This window comes from Neophocaena asiaeorientalis, unplaced genomic scaffold, assembly GCF_003031525.2.
Source record: "Neophocaena asiaeorientalis asiaeorientalis breed wild unplaced genomic scaffold, Neophocaena_asiaeorientalis_V1.1 scaffold1, whole genome shotgun sequence".
NCBI classification, from domain to species: domain Eukaryota; kingdom Metazoa; phylum Chordata; class Mammalia; order Artiodactyla; family Phocoenidae; genus Neophocaena; species Neophocaena asiaeorientalis.
In genome coordinates, this window is record NW_020171981.1 from 2330462 (window position 1) to 2350886 (window position 20425).

At 39.1% G+C, this 20425-nt stretch overlaps 1 protein-coding gene across 13 annotated transcripts in view; it reads right to left on the minus strand.

Moving 5' to 3' along the window:
- CDK12 (cyclin dependent kinase 12) overlaps positions 1–20425 on the minus strand; it is a 78160-nt gene that overhangs the window by 31518 nt on the left and 26217 nt on the right. For 8 of the 13 annotated variants that reach the window (XM_024746136.1, XM_024746105.1, XM_024746095.1 and 5 more), the window contains exons 9-14: positions 17128–17205; positions 15783–15899; positions 15173–15304; positions 12977–13188; positions 11445–11897; positions 7138–7555 (exon numbers count right to left, since the gene is read on the minus strand). In XM_024746136.1, coding sequence (XP_024601904.1) covers positions 7138–7555; positions 11445–11897; positions 12977–13188; positions 15173–15304; positions 15783–15899; positions 17128–17205 — 1410 coding nt within the window. Of the gene's footprint in view, positions 1–5970; positions 7556–11444; positions 11898–12976; positions 13189–15172; positions 15305–15782; positions 15900–17127; positions 17206–20425 lie in introns of those variants that run through there. The other 5 variants (XM_024746073.1, XM_024746064.1, XM_024746148.1 and 2 more) reach the window with 3 other exon arrangements.

A 20425-nucleotide genomic window follows, 5' to 3' on the forward strand; every position in this document is an offset into this window, starting at 1 on the left:
TAATCCAGATAATAAAAGCAAAGGTACTATGGCACCTGACACATAGTAGGTTCCAGACAACGTTAGTTCCCCATTCTTTCCCTTCTTCCTCCCAACACTTTCTCAACCTTTTTGGGTCTGTTTTTTTCACTGGCTAACGACGGCACTGAACTAGACAAACTAATGTCCTTTTGTAGCTCTAACATTCTGTGACTCTAATTCACATCTTCTGGTTTGTTTGCTCTTCTATGCATCATCCTCACTTGGGTCTACAAGGAAGGGGAGAGGAATAATTAGCTTCCAGGTTGACCTAAAACATACAAAACCACTTGCAGGAGAGTTTTAGAACTCCAAAAATACAAATAATTTTTAGCTTGATGCATCCATATCATTTCCTTCTTATTCCTGAAATACTCTCTTGAACTACATAGATAGCAGTGCTAAGCAAAATGTCCTTGATATAAATTATTTGCTTAATATAATCTAGCTTCCCTTGTGAAACTGTCTGCAGAGCATCCCCCAGCTTAAGGGTTCCAGGCTCATCCTCCAACCATAAAGGTAACACTACTGTAATCAAGGGGACACTTTACTCTTTACTGGGGCCTCCTTGAAATGAACTGTGAACCTTTAAGGCACTTATCCCCTTTCAGTACCCCAACAACAATTTTTCCTTCCATCCTCATATCTGTATCTCTTCTTTATAAGCAATGATACACTGTTTCTTTCTGCAGCCCCACCCCCAGACTCCTCTGGTTCTCCCTTCTTTCCCTTATTTCCATCTCCTTCTCATATTGCTTCATTTTATATGAGGTCTTTGGTCCCCTAACAGAAATTGCAAATACCGATACAAGGCCAAACCTAGAAGTTCCTGAATTTATAGAAGGGATCAGACTCCTAGGCTTTCTCTAGGTCTCTGAATTCAGCCTCCTTTCTCCAGGGCCAAAAGCATTCAAAATTGCGTTAGCCTTGGTAGGGAGGGCTATCTGTCTACAAGCTGATCCTCACCAAGGGTGTCCCTCGTCAAACACAAGAGGAAGAAAGATCCTCTCCTTGAGACAACCCATCAGGCAGGTGCCTTCAACTAAAGACAAGACGCTCTCAAAGACCCAGGCTCTGCTCTTCACTTAGCTTTGCTACATTATAGCCTTTTCAAGGTTTCTCCATGTTGACAGCATCAGGGATGGTTTGGCTTGGATACAATGTCCTTCATTCTTTTAGAACTATCAGTATTATCTTCAGGTTACAACTATGCCAGAGCAAAACATCCCAAAATCCATCTGTTTCCAGGTCCTAGGGAACATATGTCTGAATGAATTTACTTCATGGCTATACCCTCTCATTTCAGAGAAGTATGATGTGGCTGAGGGCTGCATATTGAGAAGGCTTGGCTAACAACTACCCACCTAGGGAGTATTAAAGACTAACTGCATATCAGCCTCTTTCTCTCAGCCTTGGACTAGTAATTCTTGAGACAGAGATATGAGAGCAACCCAGTGGTCCAGTGTTTTGGCAACCTAGTGATTAAATCACCAGGACATCAAAGCAACCCTCATTTGCTTTCTCAAGGATAGCAGGGCCCTCTTCTCATCAAGCTTTACTTCCTATAGACACCATCTGCAACCGAGCTTCGAAATGTTATCAGCAAAAGCAACAGTCTCAGGATATGAGGGAAGAGAATGAAGAAGCAAAGGTTAACCAGTTAAAGAATCTCTTGTACCCCACACAACATAACTTAAAAGCTCCTTTCATAGCTTTTAGCAATAAGAAAGTTATCTTACTTTCTCCTTCACCTCTCACCCCATTAAGTTGAGGATTTGGAATAGACATTTGTCTCCTGAATTGCTTCTCACTACCCTTCAAAACCACTAAGCAGCAATAACTCTAAATACCCTGCAGGGTTAATCAATCAATATTTCTGGCAAGACTAAAGCATGTGAGTTGGGTAGTGAGTTGGGAGAAGAGAGAAAAATAGGAAATGAAAGGAAGTGGGTGGACAGGAGATGGAGAGATAGCTGCACATGGTGAGGAGTGGTAGAGTACCACCAGCAATTCCTTTAGGTGTCATACCTCCCCCAACTGGCTTGGAGTATACTCTCACTTGAGAGTATTCCTAAGGCTATATAGGAACACTAGAAATGCCACACCTGGACAGTAAAATTAACCAAAGTGTCCAGGAATGCTCACCTTTCCTCTCAGGACAACCAGAAGACTCAGCAGTTCCATTTCTCCCTTGGAATGTTTGAATATTTACTCACTTGAGGAACTCCCCACTTCCATTCCACCTAGCCATTCAGGATGACTAAGTTGTGAACAGAGAAGTAACTCAATACCAAAAAAAAAAAAAAGGCAAGCTATTGGGCAGTCTTTAGTAACAATGTAAATCCCAGTTCAGCACAAAGAATATTAACTGTTAACTTCCTGAGGCATTAACCTTACCACACAGTTAAGGATGCCTGTCTAGGAAAAGATAGTGCCCAAGAAATTTAGGTACTGAACAGTATGGTTTCTACTTAGAAATAGCCTTGAGTGTGATAGAGAAAAAAGTCCAGGTTAGTTAGGTCCTCAACTTTCAGGCCCAGAATTGAAGACAGCCATTGCTATGAAGTGGAAACAATATTCTCTACTAGGTTGAAGTTCACACTCCTAGTCATGAACTTGCAGTACATAAAGATCAAAAACGAATTCCTTTTCTCTGGAGGGTAAAAAGGAACACAGGATTCCAGGAATTGGAACAATCTTGAGCTCTCCATTCTCCTTCTGGGTAAAGACATGACAGCCCACAGGCAAGGAAACATCTTACTTAAACTGTGGGGATTCAAAAACAAGCTGGCAACCCTCATCATCACGTTTTTGAATTGGACTTCTTCCTAATTTCCTTGTGCTGGTGTACCCCTTAACCTTGTACGATTGCTTACCCCACTCACAACTTCCTGATACCTGTTCTCCCCTCTTCCTGTCTCCTGATGCTTTTTTTTTTTTTTTTTCTGTCCTCTGCCTACTTATGTCATAACTAGCAGGACTGTAGCACATATTACAAGGGAACGTTTAGTCCCCAGTGTCCTAAACCATGAAAGGGAAGGGAAAGCAATTTTCTCCTCATGTGGAGACAGGAAAAGATTTTGGAAATAATAGGAATTTTACCCTTATAAATAACTTCGATTTACTTCCTGGATTGGCAATGTATCAGGAAATCTCAACAGAACTAGCAATACTAATCCATCCCCATGCTGGCCCTACTCAAGGCAACATAGGAACTGGCGTGAGGGTGAGAGTTTCTGATTTAAGAGACTATTTTTTTTTGGTCTAAACAGCTTCTTACCAACTTCTCTTGATGACAGTTGAGCTCAAACCCACTTACCTCTCCTTTCAGGAGGAGTCAGGGTACATGAAGCTCAACTCATTTGATGGCCTAGCACCATCATTACTTTTGTACAACTGTTTTTTACTTTAGAAAATCACATCTTATGATTTCCCCCAATTCTTTATTCTCTAGTTCCTAGTCTAGTGTTTTGAAGCACCTCTTCAAATCCTGAGAACTTTTTTTTTTGTGGTAATTTATGAGTCTACAGAGATTCTGAGACAAAGAACCCCTAGGATAAAGTGGAGGAGAAATGCCCTTTATACATATAATTAGATCTGCTCAAAGGGTACAGATTAAGAAGTAAATGCAATGGAGCAAAAGTGGTATAGTAACAGGAAATATTTAATTTTCCAATCTCCACTTTCCATTTTTATAAACTGAAAGAAAAAATTTAATATATTACAAAATATCTATACATAGACAAGGTAAACCCGATGGGGGGCAAAAACAAGAGAGAGAAAGGAATACAGTGTCAGGAACCTAAATCAGGGAGAGAGGTGGCAACTGACACTTTTCTGATGCAGCATTCTCTCTCAAAACCTGCTGGTAACCATTTTAGTACTGTAACTATATATGCATATTACACACACACACACACACACACACACACACACACACACACACACACACACACACGTCTGGGTGATGTCTATGGCATAAACTAACAGAAATCCTACTTACAAATTTGTGCTAACTGCCCTGCTTTTAAACATATAGATCTGATGTTTTCAAATCCTTATTGTTCCCATGGACAGTTGAAGGAAAAAACTAAAGAAACTGTGTCAGGCAAATTTGTTTTCAGAACACAAAAATGATTATGGTCAAACCAGTTTTGCCTCTCATTCGTGAACAGAATCAGACTTCTCATCTGTTCAAAATAATGTATTTAATGGACAATATCTCCCATGGTTTAGTAACTAAAACCAAAACCACTTTTGAATATAATTGGGTTTGTAATTTTCTAAGAGCCAAGCAGAAATTCTGCCAAACCTGTACTTCCATCACGTTTATAGATAACGTAGCTGAAAAATTAGCAAATACCTTTTCTTCCTCCATACAGATTACAGGTTGTTTCTTTGTCCCTCCGCCTTTAGAAATAGTCCAAAATATTTTTTTTCTTTTTAAAGGTTAGACTCCCAAAATGGGGGTGGGGGTTGAGATGGGATCATACATACACAAACACACACACACACATACTCACCCCCTTCCCTAGTAGTAGGGATGGGGGAATGGAGACTTAAGTATATTATTTAGAGTATTTGGCATAATTAAAAATAAGGGGTGGAGAGGGGAAAACACTACTGATGACTGCTGATAACCAAAATACAATTAAAATATATAGAGAATTTTATTCATATTTGATGGGAAACCAATTTTTCTCACTGGATACTTTTGAAAGTATCCAAGGCTTAAGTTCTTTAATCAAAAATGGGAGAGCAGGGCTCAATGACTCTAATTCAAATATTCTAAAATATAAAGGCCCATGTCTGAGGACTAAGAAGTCAACAGACAAAAGGTTCAGATGAACTTTAATGCAATTTACCAATAGCATGTCAGTGATCACGCCTAGCAAATCTAATCGGACACACTGGTATAAAAAGCCATCAATGCCAAAATGGCTAGAAGGTTCTCTTTTTAATCAGTGTTTGGCCCTGAGGGCAAGGCCAGACCAAAACCCAGAGAATAATAAAGAAATGCACACACCAGATATCTGCCTATTTCAGTAACAGGGGAAAATAGTCTTCATGTAAGTATCAGAAGAGGGTTCTTCTTTCATTTCTTTAAAGTTTTTTTTTGTTGTTGTTTTTGTTTTATTTTTTAATTAACGCACCTCTCTCTTACAAGTAGTGTTTATTTTTTAATATAAGAACTTGGCATTGAAACATGAAACTTTGAGTTGAGGTCTGTAAACTATTCTCCAAGATGCTGAAACATATTTGCCTTTTCTTTGTAAAACGGGACTAACCTATGTTTCACAAAGGTCTAGGTCTGTGCAGATAATTTATTTAAATGTTTATGTTTTTAAAACACATTATATGCTGGTACTCACACAAAACTGGAAGCCAGAATGAGAAACCTCCCAGGTTATCCCACCCTGAAAGCCTTTCCCTCTTCCATTTTGTTTATAATAAGGCAAAATTCTTGCCATGAAGTCATAATTTAACCCCTTTTACCAAAACCAAAATCAAACCTCTCTGGAGGAAAATCCCTAAAAGAATTGGCAGGATATACATGCTGAGATGTGTATATGTCAATACTGTTCTTTCTTATGGTCTGCTCTTTTAAAATTATTTTTTTAAAAAAGGTCTCAGGTAGTGATACATCTTCAGAAAAATACCCACCCTAAACTAAGTTACATTTCCATGTATTTTCAGGATGTATTTTTTTCTCTTTGACAATATTACAATGCTCTGTTTCAAAGGTTTTTCTTGACATAAAAATATATGCGTAAACAATATGTATGCTAACTGATCTTAGTAGCCCTCCACGTATGGAGGCATCATCTCCTATCCTAGCTCAGCAGCAATGTCCTAGGCTGGTTGCATCTACAAATCAACTTCACCATCAGAACGTGGTTTTAAAAAAACCAAAAAACATTTTAGAATTGAAGATTTACAGAGAACAATATAGGAGTTTGAATTTCCTTTCCTTTATTTCAAAAAAAAGTAAAGAATTATCCCAGGTTTTTGGGCATCTCAACAATTTTTTCCAAACAAATGCCTCAAAAAAGAGAGAAGACAGAGAGAGAGAGTGAAAGAAAAAACTATAAAGATGGGGTAAAAAAGGTAAGAGATGGGGTAAAGTCTACTTACTTGCCCAAGAATGCCACTTTCTACAACCTGCTTCATGTGCAGGGAGAGATAGGGCATGTCTTTTCTCAAAGTGGAGCAAACTTTAAGGACAAGCAATTTATTTGGAAAAAAGGTATGTTCAAGATGCTCAATGGGGTAAAAAAAGAGTTCACTTGAAAGCAAAAATGTGAGATGGTGGAGAGGAAGGAAACATTTATTTAAATCAGCCAGTCACTCTGTTTCCCTTATAGCAAAAGCCTAAGAGCAGCTCAAATATTGTGAACACTATTCTCTTAAAAAAACAAAAACAAAAAAACCACAGAACTTTAAAAACCTAAAGAGAGCCTCTCCTGAACCATCTCAGAATTGAAACTGTTTCCTTTTTCTTCTGCTCAAGAAGTACAGGCAATGAACTAATTAAACATTTACTTTTCAATTTAATGACCCTCTCTGTATTCTCTACTTATATTTACTAGGTAGAGCTGAAGTAAATGTTCTGGCTATAGCCCATCCAGGGGGAACTGGTGCCAACATCACTATTTTATAAGTCGCTTGCTAGTGGCAAGTGAGCAAGAAATACAACAGACAGCTTTGCAGTAGCCAAATGCAGATGATTACCTCACTCTGGCAAACGATTTCATTAAAGGTTCAGAGGACTGGGTGGAAGGATGGATAGGGAAGGAATCTTTCAGGACTCTGAAGTCTCTGGGTTAGTAAGGAACTCCTCTCCCTCTTCCCCCTCTTGGAGGGACTCTTGTAGGCCCCCGATAGAGTTTTCCATAAGCAGAAGACTGAGCTGGGGCCCCCCAGTTAAGGCCTGCTCCTGAGCTGCTGGCCCCAGTGGTTCCTGGCCCCAGCTCCCCATAGTTTTGCAATTTGGTCTCTGCATGTACCACAGAGTTGCTGCTTCCCTCAGCCTTCAGGAATGGTTGCCCGACCACTGAGTGTAATGCTAAGGGGACCCTGGCAAAACGGAGGTCCTGGTCCCCTGGGAACTGCACTGACCCTGTGCCCTGGTAACTGCTAGACTCCCCAAGGTGGCTCACAGAGCCCGAGAAGGTCCTGTTCTTCACCAGGGTCTGGGCCAAGGATTCTGTCAAGGCTGGACCAGAGTGGCGTTCATCAGTGTCAGTGGCACTGAACCCTGTTTCAGGCCCATCATTGTTTCCGTAAGTCCTGTTGGGATGGGGTCGGGTGGAGTAATCCATTGGTCTCAAGGCCTGGTGCTCATGTGGCAGGTGGCCAGGAGGCTCTGCTTCAGGCTGGGATAAAAGTTGCAGCAAGGCGGCTGTCACGGCTGGGTTCAACTCCTGGGGGGCGCTGGAAAGATCGCCTTCAACCAGAGGGGGTGGAGGTGGCGGCGGTGGAGGTCCGGGGGGCTCAGGGGGCCTCTTCTCTGGTGGAAGAATGTGAGGAGGACATGCTGTGGAAGGGTTACTTCTTTTAAACACCATCTTAAAAATCACATGTGACTATAAACACAAACACACAGACACACACAGACACACACAGACACACACACACACACAGACACACACACACACACACACACTGCCCGACATAAACAAATATCAATACAAGTAACCAAATATATATAAAGAATAAAACCTTGGGATCAGGAAATCGCAATTTATAAATAAAATCAAGTGATTAAAAGTAAAACAGTTGCATTCTGGATCTAACAGCTGGTATAAAAAGATCATATATTTCAAATGATTGTCCTGATTTTTGTCTGAGATTTCCTCCATTTCCTTCCTTAAGGAATTGTCCTAATATGTAGGCTGTTGGTAGCCTCCCCGCCCCTTTTTTGCTGTTGGATCAAAACATTAATGAAAATTAGAAAGAAGGAAGATGAGAGGGAACAATACAAATGCTGTGGTCACATATCTAGGACATAATCTTGCTGTACAATAGGAGACCTTGTATGGACTTAGCTAACACATTTTACAGAACGTTTGATGATATAAGGTTAACACGTAAAACAGAACTAAAAGAATATACAGGAGAGGTGAAATAAAGTAAAAACCTTCCATTACCGTCATGTATAAATCATACACTTGCTTCTCCCAACTTGAGTCCCTTTTCCCCATAATCACATTCGGAAGAATAGGATATTAACCACCATACTGTCATTCAGTTTCCTTTGTTACAGTAATTATAAAAAATCACTATAGCAATGTCATGCAGAATGGGATGTTGATAAACATCTGTTTATCTTGGAGACAGTGACAAGAAACGAGTATTTAGAAATGTATTGAACTAATACTACACTCTGTCTTTCCAAAGATCTTACTAGAACCACTCCCTAAAGTTTTTGTCACCCACTGCTGGATTACTTTGCCTAACCATGGCAATCATTGTCTGATAATGAACTCCTGCCAAGGCAAGAGACTAGACATGTACAATGGCGTGAGTTTGAGGACACACAAAACCAAGTACAATCAGAACTGTGACTTTAGAGAGTTGGGAGTCATCCTGCTGAAGAAAAGACTTAAAGTTTTGGGATATCTTCCAAATGATTGATTTTTCTGTTCCCTATGGAAGCATATTTTTAAATGTCCATATAATCAATTCTTTATTATTATCTGAGATAGTGATATAAAGTCATTACTCAGGCAAGCCAAAAGTAGTTTTTATAGTTATCATTAGGTATTTTGGTTGTATATTTACCACAATTATATTTTGCAAAAACAATCAGGAAAGTAAGCATGCCCTTAGCGTGCAGATGAAAGTACTCTGAAAACACTACAAAACTGCTGAGCAGTAGGAGGATAAGGTCGGTGTGTAACATACAAGTAGGGTGACCAAGAGTCCCAATTTGCTTGGGACTGAGGGGGTTCCCAGGTTGCTAACTTTCAGTTTTAAAACCAGGACAGTACAGGGACAAGGTGGTCATCCTATATACAATACGCACCCAAGTTACTTGTTAACAGACTGGCTGGTTGACTAGGTGGTAGAGAAAACTGAATTAAAGGACAAAAGAATTAGCTATAGAAAACTCACAACTTGAAAAGTAGACATCCAGAAAAAGGAGAGCTAACTGGACTACAAACATCTATAGATTTCAGAGCTTTTTGCCGTGAACACTACATAAGAACATCAATCACAGTACCAGTTATTTTTTAAAGTATTTTTGGTCTGTACATGAAATGGAACACCAGTTTTTTGGGGTTTTTTTGTTTGTTTGTTTTTTTAATACTAAGGGCAAACAACTTTAAAAATGCCTAACTGCAAAAATGGACAAAGCTACACTTATTTTCTTCCATCTATACTACTTTTCATATTTGCCTTTTATGTAAATAGCCTAGTTGTGTTTCAACAGAACTAATTCTTGAGCTCACATTCTTTCACATGTATGAGAGGATGAAGACTATTTCAAAATAGCAAAGGCAGATGGATTGTAAAGAACTATTAAAGGTTAATAAAACATCTTAAGAGAATTAAAAGTAAAGATCACATTAAAAAAACATACTGTTATAAGATTCAAAGTATTAACAATATTGCCAATCCTTAACAGCCTGTACCGATGGCGGGAGGGATTAATGAAATACACAAATAACTTAAAACTTCATTTTACTCATTAGATTTCAACCAAAACCCTTTCCCAACGAGTACAGAATAGCTAAACAGTAGCCAAAGTGAGATTTTTACCTTCTCTGGCTAACTCAGTCTGCCCTCTGGTGGAAGTGCTAATGAACACTAAAATGGCCAAATGAGAGGTAGCAGGGGAGAAACAAGAACATAGAGACATTGGAGAGACACCAACGGGATAATCCAAAAGTGACTGTAATCATTAGGAATGGCATTTCTACTCTCCTCTGAAAAGTAAATCCAACAATTTCTGGCCATGAGCCAGGCCTTAATTTTAGTTCAATTTCACCATTTGGCTGATAGCTTGTTGACTCAATTACTGGGTGAATTTCTTTCAATCACTATGCCATTGAACTTGAACAACTTCTTTCAGATATTTTGATTATAGCTGAATTTTTTTTTTTTTGGTTGGGGGGTGGGTGGTGGTGCAAGGAAGGAAGGTATGAGAGATAAGACAAAAGGGCCTACTTTAATTCTAGATTTGCTTTCTCTGTTATTCCACGTCCTGGAGTCTCTTAAAAACAACTGGAATTGTTATGGCATAATAACAAAGTGAATTAAGAAACACATTAAAAAGAAACACATTAACAAAGTATAGGAATTCTAATTCTGCCTCTGCCAATAATATGATTTCAGCAGTGGGACCATAGGCAGGCTTATTTAAACTCCCTGGATTGCAGTTTCCCTATCTATAAAGTAAGGGGGTAATTTTATTTATGTTACCTTCTGTTTTTTTTTTTTAACTTTACATATGATAAATAGTTTATATATTTGACCTTGTACTAGTGGAAATAAGGCATATATTCTCCATACCAACCCATATGAAATGTGAATGCAACAGCCTAAAAGTTGAAGGTTAGTGTACCCCATCAGACCTTGTACATCTTCTCATTCCCCAATTCATGGGGTCTTCATGGACAGCAAAAATTTCCAAGGAGTTGGAATCACTTTCAGATAAGTAAAGATTTTGCAAGTAAAGACTGTGAATCAGAATTCATTAGAAAATTTAAACTTCTTTTCCCTCTAATAAATTGTATGCTGTGGTCATCTGAGATCAAGGTATACATATTTCCTTTGTTCAGATTTTTTTTTTTAATATAATGCTCAATTCCTAATCTGGGGCCCATTTAATTATCTCTTTCAGGAACACAGATTTAAAGAAATCATTTTTATATGCTATTTTTTGGAAAGGAAATGTACTTTGTTAATTATCTACTTAGAAATCTCAAATTATTCTTCAGGAGATTAACAATATCTTATTAGGGCTTTCTTGACTGTATGTTTCTGGCGAGACTCTGGTATCTAGCATCCACTATACTAGAGTACAATTGACTATTTGTACAATCTGATAATGGTTTGTTTGGAAGGCAGATTTTCAAGTGCCAATACTAGCTGGCCACCACACACACAGTGGTTCAAGATGCATCACTAGCTACAGTTGTGGTTTCCTTGTGTGAGAACACAGGGACTTTACTTACCTACTTCCTAGGAAATGGAAAGATGGAAAAACAATCAGTATATGAAAGGTGCTTTAAGAAGCTTTGAGACTTAAATAAAAGAAGCTGGGTAAGAAATACAGCACTTGGTGCTATGTTCTCCTGTAGACTAGGTGACAGAAAGACTGAAACCGAGGCCACTGATGTGAAAAAGAAAATGTTAAGAGATTTTTAAGAGGATCAACAGCACCTGAGCTCAATGAGATTCATGACCGGTCTGTTTACCTGCTGCCTCCTCCTGTGGCATTGTGGGAGTTCTTCGGGGCCCCTGTGGCCCACTGTTCTTGTCACTGTTGTTTTCCTCCAGGTTGCCTGCTGGCTCCTGGGTTTTCATTAGTTGACTCAAGAGAACTGCCAACATATTCTGCATGTCAGCTGGTGTGCTTGAAGCTTCAGGGGTTGTCTGTTCTGCGGAAGGTTGGACCACTGGGGCAGGGGGTGCCTCCTTCAAAGATTCCTCTGGGGCCGTGGGCTCTGAGTCCTGCTGGTGGGAAGTGGCTTCTGTTAGGGCACTGATGGATTGGTTCAGGGCCTCCAGCTGCTGCTGTATCTCTGGATTGGAGTGGATGTTAAGCAGCTGCGCCATTTGAGGAATACTCAGGTCGGTTTGGCTCTGGAGCAGGTTCAATAACACTGCCAATTCACTTTGATTCAACTGCTGTGTGATGTCACCGAGGCCTGTGGAGAGACAGTGGAGCCAATATAAGAGGACGAGGCAAGGCAAGGACCTTTGCCTTCTTCAATTGGCAACAGCAACTTACAATACCCAATGAATGAAGTTTCACTTTGAATGTCTCATTTTTCGTGCCTCCAACTGTCATGACACATTTGTTATTCTTTATATTTTCACTTAAAAATACAGGGACTAATTAAAACATCTCTGTATTGTGAGTAAAAGTGACTTCATTTTATCTATATTCTTCAAGGTCAGTGATTTTCAACCCTTACTGTACATCAGAATAGGAGAGGTTTTTTGTTTGCTTTTTAAATATCTTTATTAGAGTATAATTGCTCTACAATGAGAATAGGAGAGATTTTAAAATTCAGAAGCCTCAGGTCCCATCCCTAGAGATCTGGCAATTGTTTGGAGGTGTTTATATTTAAAGCTTTTTAGATGATTCTAATGTGCAGCCAGCACTGAAAAACACTGTTTTAAGTGGACAAGGAAGGAAAAATGAGCCAAGGAAGGAATAGCTGTAGTTCAGAAAAAATGGTTGCACCACAGGAGAGCTACTTTGTTGTTTATAATAATTCATTATTACACAGTTTTTGATATATTTAGATCAAATAACAGGCTACAGAACTAACTACATTTAGCAATTGTGACTTAACATGATTAAATTCTAAGATGGTCTTATCAAATCTAACATAAAACAGGGCTCCAGTTATGTTAGAGAGCCATGGGTAATCTAATCTTAAATTAAAACACACATACACACACAGGGCTTCCCTGGTGGCGCAGTGGTTGAGAGTCCGCCTGCCGATGCAGGGGACACGGGTTCGTGCCCCGGTCCGGGAAGATCCCACATGCCGCGGAGTGGCTGGGCCCATGAGCCATGGCCATTGAGCCTGCACATCCGGAGCCTGTGCTCCGCAACGGGAGAGGCCAAAACAGTGAGAGGCCCGCGTACCACAAAAAACTAAACAGAACACACACACACACACACACACACACACACCCTTGCACTTGACCTTCAAAATCTGCCAAGTGCTTAGTAAAAGCACAAAGGCTCTATCCCAGCACTGCCAGCACTGACCTATTGCATCCCCAGCCCCAGGCTCCACCCTGCCAGGAGCAGGCTGAGGTGGTGCTGGGCTGCTGTTCTTCACAGGCTCAGCACTTGTCCCTGAGATAGTTTCTTTTCGAGAGGCTTTGGGTGGAGGTGGCTCCTCTACCAAAACACCGCTTTGTCGCTGCCGTCGCCGTTTCTTACTCCATAATTCATGGCAATCCTGCCAGTGGGGGAGACTGGAAAAAGACAAAAGAAATGTGTGTGGGAATGTAGCAGTGAGTGAATGGAGGAACAAGAGATTAAAATGGGAAGGCAGCGGCTTCCCTGGTGGCACAGTGGTTAAGAATCCGCCTGCCTGGGCTTCCCTGGTGGTGCAGTGGCTGGGAGTCTGCCTGCCAATGCAGGCGACATGGGTTCGTGCCCCAGTCCGGGAAGATCCCACATGCCGTGGTGCGGCTGGGCCCGTGAGCCATGGCCGCTGAGCCTGCGCGTCCAGAGCCTGTGCTCCGCAACGGGAGAGGCCACAAAAGTGAGAGGCCCGCATACCGGAAAAAAAAAAAAAAAAAAGAATCTGCCTGCCAATGCAGGGGACACGCTGGGTTCGATCCCTGGTCCGGGAAGATCCCACATGCCATGAAGCAACTAAGTCCATGTGACACAACTACTGAAGTCCATGCGCCTAGAGCCTGTGCTCTGCAACAAGAGGAGCCACAACAATGAGCTGCCTACACACCGCAACAAAGAGTAGCCCCCGCTCCCCACAACTAAAGAAAGCCTGCGCACAGCAATGAAGACCCAACGCAGCCAAAAATAAATAAATAAATTTTTAAAAATAAATAAAATAAAATGGGAAGAGCAAGGGGAAATAGAAAGGATAAGGAAAATATAAAACTAACCAGAAAAATTAGTAAACAGATAGTAGCAGTGTAAATAGAATCATGGCATATTGTAGTCTGAGAAACTAAAAATCCAAAAGCCCAAAGAATTTCTTTCTACAGTGAGAAATGAAGATGTTGCTACCACAGACACACTTGCTATATAAATGCCCATATTCCAGTCAAACGGTTAAGTTTTATAACTGTTCTTGCTTGGCATAACAAAAATAAAGGAGACCTTTACTGGTAAAGTTTCAGTTGGGAATAAATAGAACAGAGGTGACTGACTGCCTTGTTAATATCTACAAAAAGTCCAGGCAAGGTGGTAATTTAAATCTTGGAACCACATAAGAATATCATGATTAAATCACCTCTGTGTAAAATCGATTTATGTATTACTTGGTCTGTAAGGACCAAAAAACTGGTTCTTTCTTCTTTCTGCCCACTGAATTTCATGACTGGATATTTTCATTTGTGAGGTTTATTAGTATATTTTAACGTATTTCCAGACTTTCCTATACTCAATAAATTCCAGTAAGTCAAACCTTACCACAATAAAGATTATCATAGCCAAAAATTCTCTATAACAAGTTTCCAATTCTTACTAAAAAGCTTACATATTTCAATCACATTCAATGTATCAAAATTCAAACACAATAAATGAATTCGAACATTTCTTTGGATTATCAGATTTGTAGATATTACCTGTTCGTGTACTGACATCTCATACATTTAAGATACACAGTATTTCTATAAGGAAGAAATGCCCAAAAACTCTGACATGAAAGCTATAATGCTGTCAGTGAGAGTCAGATTTTTATCTATCAGAATGTGAGATGTGAGTGTAGAACCTCTGAGGATCTCATACAATACAGGAAATTAATAAGATTCTGATGGAAGAAAGACACATTCATAGACCATATTTTCTATATCAAAATTCAGGACATATGGCTTGATAGTGAAACAAACTATTTAAAATTAGGACTGTCCTTGCACGTGTGGGATAACATGGTCACCGCAGATATAGGGAATTAAAAAAGATGAAATGGTTAAAAGCAAAAATTAGAAGGAATACTTTCAAAGAGGTTATATAGAGCAATATGCTGGGGATCTAGGGACAAAAGAAGATAGCATGAGTCCAGTTAGAACAAATATCATATCTAAATCTATCCCTTGTTTAAGAAAAAAATATAAAGCAATAAACTTATCAACCATAATACTCAAGGACACCTCTCTATTTGGTTGGCCACTGCAGTTCCTTTTTTAAAAAACCTATTGTTTTGAGTTTCTCATCTCCTGAAGCCTCGGGAAGGTTTAGGGTCACTACATGGCCACCACCACTTACTCTGGAGGATCCATTTTGCTGAGCTCGACATCTTTAAGGAAGTCACTCTGTAGGGTCTGTTCAGCTGTACAACGTTTGCTAGGATCTAACGTCAGCATGTGGTCCAGTAAATCAAGTGCTGCTGAAGGAATGCTGTGAAAAGGAAGAGAGAAAGAATGAGTTCACAGTGACCCCACAGTTCTTAAACCGGTAACCTTATGTCAAAGGTCTCTGAATTTCCAGCTCCATGTAAAACTATGGGAAGGGAGTTGGAACCTGGCTAAACAAGCAAGCAGATTAACTTCCACAAAGGATTCAAGAAATGCAATAGTAATACAGGTAGAAAACATGAAGCCAGCAGTTTTATTCTTTTTGTTTTAGGAAGATCAAAAGGACTATGAGAAAACTTGTATATCATTCAAAATAAAATGGTTTTCTATCAGCTAAAGCCTTCATATGAGAAAATTACAAAAGGGCTATGATAAAACTCATACTGCTCAAAAATAAAATGTTTTCCTATGGTGTGTTTTCATAATAAATTGGGACAGCACTAACTCCCTAGGACAGGAAAAAGTCAAGTCCAAACAACAGCCAAACACGGAAACTAGATGTACACATTTGTCAAACTCACAAAGAGAATTCTTCTCGTAGGCGCCTTCTATATTGCTTCTTCGGTTTCATTGTATTGAAGTAGGGCAGCTTGATAACATCAGGCCACACAGCTGGACAAGGGCTACCACAGAGTCGACTGAAAACAAAGCAAAAAGCAAGAACAAGGAAGTCAGTGAGTCAGCATCATAAATTCTGGAGATTCTAGAAGGAGAAATTAGTACCTCCTCAGGTCTGGGGGATCTTGGTTTATTAAGTTAAAAGGCATGCAGAGAGATAAAACCTGACCGCACTGCTTTAAGGACAGAAAGATTGGTTACACGATAGTGAAGAGATAATACTGGCACAATAGTCCAAAATGATCCACTGATTTGGTTTTGTAAAACATGTTCTTAATCCTCCACATAGGTTTCAACTACCAATTTTGTTCTGTTCAGTTAATATTAATTTCGAAGAGCTGAGCTGGTCCTATAACGTCCCTAAAAGGGAAAACTAGCAGAAGAGAGCCTAAGTCTGGAATTTTGATGGAAAACTGAATTTACTGCATAACACATGAGTTACACACCACCTTTAAAAAAAAGTCTACATTAGGGCTTCCCTGGTGGCGCAGTGGTTGAGAGTCCACCTGCCGATGCAGGGGACACAGGTTCGTGCCTGGGTCCAGGAAGATCCCACATGGCACGGAGTGGCTAGGCCCATGAGCCATGGCTGCTGCGCCTGCGCGTCTGGAGCCTGTGCTCCACAATGGGAGAGGCCACAACAGTGAGAGGCCAGTGTACCACAAAAAAAAAAAAAAAAAGGTCTACATTAGCCTGTCGTATTCTTCCCCTTAATCTTATTGAAAAGAAATAAAACAAAACAGAAAACAAAACTCAAGTTCCATCCCACCCCCAGACCTTCCCCAAATCCTCTATTACAGGCTCCCTTTTATAATTATCTGTTTACCTGATGCATCACTTACTAAACTCTGAGTTCTTTGAGCAGGGCCCTATCTTATTTATCTCTGAATCCTAAAGTTTAACAGAGATAGGAATTTATTATAGAACAGACTCAACGAATGTTTGCTGGATAAAGTTGATCTTAATCTAACCTAAGTAAGAATGCAACAGCTATCCTGAAAACAGCATGCTTTTATATGAAGAACTAATAAAAAAAATGCAAAGAAAGACCTAAGAAGTAGGTGGAATACAACTTCTTTCCATATACAACCCATGACAAAATATATGGTAAACCTGACTGAGTGAAGAGAAACTTACGTAGACATAAGGAGCATAAACTCACTTAGTAGAATGACTGAAAAGTGTTAGAAATTAGAGGATGAGATTACCTATCACCCCTGGGCACTCAGAGCACATGCACAGCTGTACCTGATCAGTTCTAGCTGAGCCAGTTCCAGATTGGCTTGAAAAATTGGCTTCTTTGTGAACAGTTCCCCAAGGATGCATCTAGAAAGAATAAAAATGAGAGGTCAGAAGAGAAATCCCTGGAGCCTATTTAAAGTGTGTCTCAATAAACTTTTATAGTATATCAGACTGTATCTGATATAGTAAATAAGCCCAAAACTCAGGGTCTGAGTTTCATAAAAGAAAATATTTCTTGCAGTGAAAATAGTACAAAAGATTTAGATTTGCTGGTAGATCAAACTTTTGCCACCTATAAAGGACAGTCTATAAGCAGAAAAAAGGAGTCAAGAAGCCTTTTCTATCAATTCCACTATAAATTTAGGAAATAACTAAACACTGAAAAACACACACTTCAATTTTACAAAGATGCTCAGCAGTTTCAGTAAAAAGAATATTAGTCTTTTTCATTCATCTGCTCTACAGAATGTGCACTATGTACATGTACAGCCCTCTTGGCACTGTATTTGTAAAGAAAAGTTTATTGTCATCAGTCAGGATCAGTTTCAATAGGACTTTCAAACACATTATGCTTAAACACTTTTACCATCTTGAAAAGGCCTTTCAAAACCATATTGACATATTTACACAGTCTCCAAGTATCTCTCCACACATTACTTAATTACAAAAGGAAAACTGATAACTATTTAGTGTGGAAAAAAGACAACACCTTAACCAAGTAACCAAAATTAACATCATCAGTAAGAGGCAAACAGGGTTCATGTAAATACAAATGTAATACCCTAAAAAAAAAACACTTTTGAAATAAAAAAGAATGAAATTCTGCCATTTGCAACAACATGGATGGACCTAGAGGGTATTATGCTTAGTGCAATAAGTCAGATAGAGAAAGACAAATACTGTATATTATCATTAATATGGAGAATCTAAAAAATAAAACGAATGAATATAACAAAACAAATAGACTCACAGATAGAGGGAAAAAACTAGTGGTTATGGGGAGAAGGACTTGGAGAAGGTCAAGATAGGGGTACGGGATTAAGAGCTACAAACTACTATGTATAAAACAAATAAGCTACAAGGATACATTGTACAGTACAGGGAATATAGTCAATATTTTATAGTAACTTTAAATGAAACATAATGTACAAAACTTCTGAATCCCTATGTTGTACACCTGAAACTAATATTATAAATCAACTAAACTTAAAAAAGAACACTTATGGAATATTCCAGCCAAAATCAAAACCAAAAAAAGGCTAAGGAACTGTTCCAGATTAAAGAATGAAAACTAAATGTAGTATATGATAATGGACTGGATCCTGTATCAGGTGAAGTATTGTTTCCAGGACATTATGAGGGTACCGACAAAATCAGAGTATGGAATATAGGTTAAAGTACTCTATTAAATATATTGTATCAATGTTAAATTCCCTGTATTTGATAATTATACTGTGATTATAAGAGAATATTTTTGTTTTTAGGAAACATACACTAAATATTAAGAGGGAAAGGAGCATGATACATAGAACTACTTTCAAATAGTTCTGGAAAAACATATATGGTATACATATATAAACGCACATTTTATTCTATGTATATATTGTACGTTGTATTATATGTAAGTACATATATATAATACATATACATACCACATAATATATACATATGTGAATATAAAAGGAAATGTGGCAAGATGTTAAAAATTAGTGAATCTGGGCTTCCCTGGTGGCGCAGTGGTTGAGTCCGCTTGCCAATGCAGGGGACACGGGGTTGTGCCCCGGTCCGGGAAGATTCCACATGCCGCGGAGCGGCTAGGCCCGTGAGCCATGGCCGCAGAGCCTGCGCGTCCAGAGCCTGTGCTCCACAACGGGAGAGGCCACAACAGTGAGAGGCCCGCGTACCAAAAAAAAAAAAAAAAAAATTAGTGAATCTAACACAAATGATCTCAAAATAATTAATGCTGAGTAAAAGATGCCAGAGGGGCAGGGCTTCCCTGGTGGCACAGTGGTTGAGAGTCTGCCTGTCAATGCAGGGGACACGGGTTCATGCCCCAGTCCGGGAAGATCCCACATGCCACGGAGCAGCTAGGCCCGTGAGCCATGGCCGCTGAGCCTGCGTGTCTGGAGCCTGTGCTCCGCAACGGGAGAGGCCACAATAGTGAGAGGACCGCGTACTGCAAAAAAAAAAAAGATGCAATAGGGAAAAAAGAGCATATATAGTATGATTCTGTTTACATAAAATTCTAGAAATGGAAATCAATCTAAAGTGATAGCAGAACAGTGGTTGCCTGGGAATGGGATGGTATGGACAGTAAAGAGGGACTACAAAGGAGCACATGGAAAATTTTGGAGGGTGACCTTGGTGATGGTTTCACTGGTGTATATAAATAATATGTCAAAAAATTATACACTTTGAATATATGCAGTTTATTGTAAATCTCAATTGAAAGGTTAAAAAAAATCAGTGAATCTGGATAAAGGTTATACTAAAGTTCTTTGTACTATTCTAGCATCTTTTCTGTACATTTAAAATTATTTCAAAATAAATTTAAAACATGAATACTCTATACTTTTTTGTGTGCCTGAAATATTTTTTTTTCAAAAAGTGGGGAAGAAAAAAGTGAACAATGAATCTCTTCTAACCTGTGCTCTGAAATGAGATTAATTTACAAATATTCCCAAATCCAATGTTTTCAGTCAGCCCTCCGTATCCATAGGTTCCTACCCATAAATTCAACCAACCATGGATTGAAAATATTTAGAAAAAAAATTCCAGAAAGTTCCAAAAATCAAAACTTAAATTTGCCACACTGGCAACTACTTACACAGCAATTACATTGTATTTACAACTATTTATGCAGCATTTACATTGTATTAGGTATTATAAGTAATCAGAGATGATTGAGAGTATACTGGAAGATATGTGGGAGGATGTGTGTAGGTTATATGCAAACACTACACCATTTAATATAACAGACTTGAGCATCCCCGCGTTTTGGATGCAGGGGGTCCCGGAACCAATCCTCCGGTGGATACAGAGGGACAACTGTATATAGTTTAACTTTGAAATTCTTTAGCTTGACAAAATTTGAGAAAGCGAACAAACCCAGCTTTTAAAGTTATTAGCACCTTTCTTTTAGTCATTGTTAACCTCAAATTCTTATTTCCAATATTCTCACAAACCTTATCCAAAGAAAGAAAAGTATAAGTAAAATTTAATTCTGTTTCTAATATTAACTGCCAAATCAAATTCCAAATACAGTGTTATCACAACATGTAAAATAAAATGCAAAAAGAACAAA